Here is a 7005-nt window from a genome sequence, read left to right on the forward strand (position 1 = left end):
AATCATAAATTATCCTATGATTTATTATTTTTGAAATATTAATTTAAATTTTACTCAAATGATAAATTTAAAAAATAATTGTCCCAAATGGTCGTTTGCCCTTCACACGGCCGTCCCTCGATCAATCGGTCACGAGTCACACGAGTCATGACCGCAATCACCGCCTGCAAGGGAAGAGTCGGCGGCACTTCATTTCACATACACTAGATTTATTGTTCACACATTGTGTTGTCCCTTACACCAAAACCTACCTTTATTATCGTTTTGTTATTACGGGCCAAAAAACTTGAATAGTCACCCAAAAATGCCAAAACCAAAGCAACGAGAATCAAACCAAAACAAAAGAGCTAAAAAGAACTTCATACACTTGGATTGATACTAGACACAATATATTACACTCTCAACAACCCTGATTATTAGGCAAAGGAAACATAAAATAGAATCTAAACAAAACTTCGTTCAACCCCCGCTCCCTTCGTTACACGAATTTCTCGACCATATAAATAATAAAAAACAAACTAATATTTAAACAAAATTATTAAAATATTAACTGGAACAAAAATTTGCCTTCACTCACAGAACCACGAGAGGATCTGACCCTAACAAGATGTCTTGGAAATAATCGTCCACTTGGCACAACGTTGATGACGGCAAAAACTTTTCATCACCGAAACCGTCACTAATCGAAAACGGCGTCGTTTCATCAAACAAGTGCGACAGCGGCTCGTCAAACATAACCGGAAAATTAAACACATCATCCCACGGCATGTCTTTTAAAATACACTCACTACTGTCGCTAAACGACACCGTCTCGCCATGGCACTCTTCCACCACAGTGCGAGTTTCGGTTGAACCGGGAAACGGCTCGTCCGGTTTATACGGTTCAGCACTGAACTGGAGAACCGAAGTGGGCGACGATAGGTTGAGACAACACTCGTCGCCCGAGTCGTAGCAGCCGGAGACCGAAACTGAAACTTGGGTCTCTGGTTTCACGACGACTTTCATTTCCGGCTTCCCGGATGTGAATTCTTCCTTTTCAACCATCTCTTCTTTTTCCGGCGTTTCCTCCGGCCGCGACCTCCCGAAGTTCGTTAGCGCGTCGGGGCCGCGGAGCGTGATCGCCGCATTGTCATAGCACAAGGCGGCCTCCTCGGCGGTTTTGAAGGTTCCGAGCCAGATTCTCACTCGCTGCACGGGATCCCTTATTTCAGCCGCCCATTTACCCCACGGCCGCTGCCTCACGCCGCGGAATTTCCTGCAGGAATTTGTCACCTTCGCCGGTGGCTTCCGGAGAGTGGCGGCGTCTCCGGCGTGTCTCTTTCTTGTAGTGACGGGTTTGAACGCCGGCTGAAGTTCGATTCTGTTGACGTAGCGCTTCACGCGCCTCCGGCGCATAACATTCTCTTCGTCGCTGGATGAGTCTGTGGCGTATGGATCGATTAAGGATATGGAGATGACTTTAGGTGAACAGAAAGTGTTATCTTTGGATTTCATGTGTTTTTTCATGACGGTCTGGTGTTCAGTGTATTTGCATAGGATGCTGTTTTGTTGTTCCATGACTGTTTGTTAGGTATGAGAACACAATACGGGATGTGTGATTGAGAAGATTGAGGAAAGGTTATGTGTGCAGAAATCTGCCAAAAAGGCATCAAAAGGATGTAAAAAAATGGAAAGAAAGTATTTAAAATGTGAAGGGGTCACTGTTTGAGTGAGGGAAGGATGAAATTGGGAGAGAAAGATGGTATCGGAATAAAGAGGAAAGGGCTTTAAAGGGTGAAAAAGCAAAACATAACAACATCGTCTCGTGTGCTATGAACTTGAAAAGAAAAAATTATAGAAAGGGTGATTCTGAGTGTGTTTTTGTTTGAATAACTACAGTGGCTGGAGGAGACTTTCGTTGAAACTTATTTTTGGTGTCCTTCCATGAGGAGTAAAAAAAACATCTATGGATTCAAAAGAGAGGAAAAGAGAAGGAAAAGAAGATGCAGATTATCTTGTTGTGAGTGGATTTTTCTTCCAAGTGTGTGGCGTGGCGTGGCGTGGCGTTTTGAGAATAAAGTGACGAAGTATTAGTAGTATTAGTAATATTGAATGGGTAAGAAACAATATCAGTTGCAAAACCGAAACAGAAACATCGCATTTTTATAGGATCAAAATCAGCCGAAATTGGGAAGGTAGCAAGATTTTTATTTATTTTCCTTTTGCTCGTAAAATAGAATTGAATGTAAAAATCTCACCAAATATTTTATTTCCTTTTCTTCAAACAAATTATTTTATGCCATTTCAACCAAATTTTTTTATTTGAACATTTTTTCAGTTCTCATAATAATGAAATTCACTTACCGTCTGTATCTTAATGAAATTAATAAGAGTAATTTCTTCATTCTTTTCTTAATTTAACGTGAATTATATTTGAAAACCTGCTATGTTGATGAAAACCCAAACACAATTAGTAGTGAAAATCCAAACATACTATATTTATTTGTTTTGTTGTGATTTCATTTGACTCTTAAACACATCTAAAGTAACTAATGAGAAAAAACATCAACGGTTGCCAGCAATTGTGCGTTAAATCTCGAACACTGTGATGGCTGTCGCGTGAGCCCAAGATACTCGGCTTATTAGCAATTAGTCAGTCAAATTGTTGACTAATCGAAAGTATATTTTTCTCCAATTGATATTTGCCCCTTTATGGCTGCTGCACTTCAAAATTAACACAGAAACAGTAATCATCAGTTTGGATGGATGGAAACAAAATAACAGAAAAAATTAAAATTTGAATTTAGTAGAAAAGGAGATAAAAGAAAATTTTAAATTTTTATTTAAGCTAACATTTCTTTTTTTTTTTTCTTTCTTTCCGATCAAACAATAAAAATATATTCTTATCTATATTTTCTTAAACGTATGATAGGATAAAGTTGAAATTGCGCGAGGGTAATTTGGTAATGTTAGTGATAAGAGAGTCTTAATTGTGGAAACGTTTTATTCTGTGCTCGGCAGTGGCAACCGTGGGGTTTCCAAGCTCTGCCATATGTGTGTGGGTCAATAAATATTTTTAACAGGTAAAAGGATTTTAATCTTTTTGAATTTGTTTAGCTTTTGAAAATGGATTTTTTATTGAACTTTTTTAGAGCTAGAGATAGACTAGAGATAGAAGAACAACCTTGAATTCGCCGCCATTTACAATTCAGTTCTTAAGACTACAATACTACTACGTCTCTGGGTTCTTTTCTGTTTCACAGTTACTAGAATCGAGGCTGAATCTACACGCGTTAGACAGTGTGCAACACACACCCCCTTTAGTATTAACTGAAAACTCGCTTGGAAAATTATAGAAATGTTAATGACTAATTAATGATAAAAAATTTATGTTTCTACAGATTTAAATTTTACACTTTTATAAGAATATACAATTCAATATAGATTGGTTGTTTAACTCAGGTAATATTTTTATATTAATTAAAATTAATTGACAATTAAATTATTTTTTCTTCTTTGTAATTGAATTTGTAAATTTACGACTTCAATTTTTTGTTGCAAGTAAGGTATTTTTAAAAAAAATCATAAATAATTTTTATTTTAATTATTTAATAAATTGATATATGTTTTCTTTTTTAGTTTTATTTAAGATTTTGTATATTTTTTAGATATTGTTTTATTCAATATTTTCTATATTTTTTGTATATTGTTTTATTTAATATATTTTCTATATTTTTTTACTAATGTTAAGGATTATTATTTATTTTATAAATTAAAAAATAATGTAAAAGATTTAAATTTAAATAAAAATATTAAAATGTTTTGTTAATGTTAGACAAGTGGTCTCAATAACTTAAGTTTTAAAATTTTTCAATCACCAAATTTTAATCTCCTTTCAAATAATATATGATATGCTCAGAATACATGAGAAAAAGCGCATCAATTAAAATAAATAAAATAAATGAGATAAGGGAGGAGAGAATTACAAACTCAATTGATATCGATTCGGTCACTTCCCATGTCCAAGTAACGCACTTGAGATTTTCCACTACCTCAGTAAATCTTTTACAGCTTGTATTCAAGATTTTCACAAGTCAAGAGACAAAGAGTCTCTTGATTACAACTAAATATATGAGATTGTACAACAAGATTTCTCTCATTTAGAGTAGATGGTACAAATTGAAGTTCCTAGAATAATTCTAAGTAGATTTGCAATTGTTTGACCAATAGTTGTTTAGAGAGTATTTGACAATTAAGTTCTCTTAGAAAAATCTTTCTTGTACTTTTCGAAGTCAAACACACACACACACACACATATATATATATATATATATATATAGGCTCATTGTGCCTCTTCAAAATAGTTTGAAGATATGTGTCTTTTTAAAAGAATTTCTAAAATTTTCTCATTAATAATCGATTACAGACATTTGGTAATCGATTATCAAATTTAAAATTCAAATTTTAAAACCCTTTTTGAAAAGCCCATTTGCAATCTGTCTCTGGTAATCGATTACAATACCTGGTATTCGATTACCATTGTCTTGAGTTGTTGAAAATAATTGTTTGAGGCCAAAATTGATAAAAGTGTGAGATTATTTTAACAAATAAACTAAGGTCTTATCTTTCTCTTGATCTTGTTTGTTTGACCTTGAATTAATCTTGAAGCAATCTTTGTTTTCTTAACCTTGAATATTTCTTGAAGCAATTTTGTTTGCTTATACTTTGGCATCATCAAAAACATGTATACATATATTCACAATTAATAATATTAACATACAATTTATTAAATAATATTAATTTGCTTAAATTTTTTAATATTTGAGCTTCAAGAAATTACAAATACGCAACTTGGGCAACAAGAAATGGCATGCACTGTCAAATTGAACAAATGGTGGTGCGATTGTGGAAAATTTTAGGCACTTTGAATTTCTTGCTCGCATGCAATTGGAGCATGTGCTTCTTGAAATTTAAATTGCGGCGATGACTCTATTGACCCTGTATACAAGTTGAAAAATATTTATAAAGTTTATCAGCATCAATTTGATTCTCTTGAATGCAAAGATAAATTGCCTCAATATTTTGGTCTATATTTTATGTCTGATCCTTCAAAGCGACAAGACACAACGGGAAGGTCAACCACTAGTAGTATGCATAATGAGATGAACAAACTAATTCCAAATATGCATAAGAAATGCTCATTGTGTAGAACTCAAAGACATAATCGTAGTAACTGTCCAAACAAGTAAGTTGACAACTACTATTATTTATACTTTTTAATTTTATGTTTCTCTTTAATTTGTATTATTCAATTTATATTAACTTATTATTTTGTTTTTATTTTAACAACTATTTTTATTAGCAAATTATTTTCTTTTGTTAATATTAAAATAATTTATAAAATAAATTTAATTAATACTACGGTATGATATTATTAATTTACTTAATGATAATTGTAAAAATTAATTAATTTTTTTAAAATTAATATTATTTGATAAGTTATAAGTTAATATTATTTTTTAATATCAGTAACACAACTTTTTAATATTTTTGTTAAACAAAGTACATTTTAATATTTTTATTTAAATTTAAGTTTTTCGAATTATTCTTTTAATTTACAAAACAAATAATAATCCTTAGCATTAGTAAAAAAATATAGAAAATATTAAATATAGAAAATAGATTAAATAAAATAATATACAAAAAATATAAAAAATATTAAATAAAACTTAAAAAAGAAATCATATATTAATTCATTAAATAATTAAAATAAAAAATTATTTAATTTTTTTAAAAAAAATACCTTACGTGCAAACAAAAATTGAAGTTGTAAAGTGATTTATGACTTTTGTAACGCCATGAAATTTTGCTAACTATAAATCGATGTTTAGTTGTATTTATCGTGTTATTTGATTATATGATTGACTTAAATGAGTTGAGGAATGGTATGAATTAATCATGTGTGATTTGCTTGATGTGAATGTTGAATTATGTGGGGACTTTTATTGACCTAAATTGAAATTATGAGATTTTAAATTTTACATAAACCTATTCTGGTAAAATTGTAATTCTGAATTCATTAACCGTTGGATTATTTTCAAATTTGAACTGTAGGTTCCTAACACATTTTCCTAAGGTTTGACTATTGGGATTCGCAAACTAACAATTTTTTATCTCTTTCTTAGCGCAAAAAAAAAAGCTCGCGAAGCGCAACTCCAACCCAAGAAGGAATTGCCCTTAGCGCGAATTGTCGCTAACAATGACACTTAATTTTTTATTTTGTAGTTAAAGCTTAAAAAGGTAAATTAAATAAAAAAAAATAAAATTCAATTGTAGTTAAACACCTTCACTTAATTTTTTATTTTGTACCTTCATTTATTCCTCTTATAACAATGGCAAACTTAATCCCAAATATGTTTAAGCCTGATTCTTAGTGTTTTTTCTAGGCCTTTGTCCTTCAGTTCATACAAAGAAAAAAAAACATCTTTACTCAATTTTTGTTATCCCAAATTAACCACCAATCAATTTTCTTTAAAATAAATTATAATTTATTATATCAGATACAAAATTTTATAATTTGATGCATCTTTTTCTTCTAAAAATATATTTTTAAAATTTTAACAACTTTAATTTAAGTATTATAATTAATATAATATAAGATATGACCAAAGTGAAGGACAAAATTCATAACAATTTTCTGGAGCATGTGTGTACCTAAAAATATATTTAAATATTTGTTAACATATATACTAACATATATTTATTAAAATTTAAACTAAATAATTAATAATATATTTAAATTTCAAAATAATATAATAAGTCACCCCTATAAATTATAAAATATGAATTTAATACTCTGCAAGACATTGAGACACTAAACTAGTTTATAAGAAATTTAATGTTACAGAAATAAAGAAAGAGATATAGATTAAACTGATTGCATTGGTTAGTTAGTGTTTTTCAATTATTGAAGAGATAAAAATATGGATATATGTTTCTTTGTAATACTTTATATATGGGACAAAA

At 30.5% G+C, this 7005-nt stretch overlaps 1 protein-coding gene across 1 annotated transcript; it reads right to left on the reverse strand.

The window, feature by feature from the left end:
- Positions 1–340: 340 nt before the first annotated feature.
- On the reverse strand, positions 341–2091 carry LOC114383722 (ethylene-responsive transcription factor CRF1-like). Its single transcript, XM_028343455.1, has one exon. It carries the CDS (start codon positions 1555–1557, stop codon positions 574–576), a length of 984 nt encoding a protein of 327 aa, XP_028199256.1. The 5' UTR covers positions 1558–2091; the 3' UTR covers positions 341–573.
- Between the last annotated feature and the right edge of the window lie 4914 nt (positions 2092–7005).

The sequence above is a fragment of the Glycine soja genome, chromosome 14 (genome assembly GCF_004193775.1).
Source record: "Glycine soja cultivar W05 chromosome 14, ASM419377v2, whole genome shotgun sequence".
NCBI lineage: Eukaryota > Viridiplantae > Streptophyta > Magnoliopsida > Fabales > Fabaceae > Glycine > Glycine soja.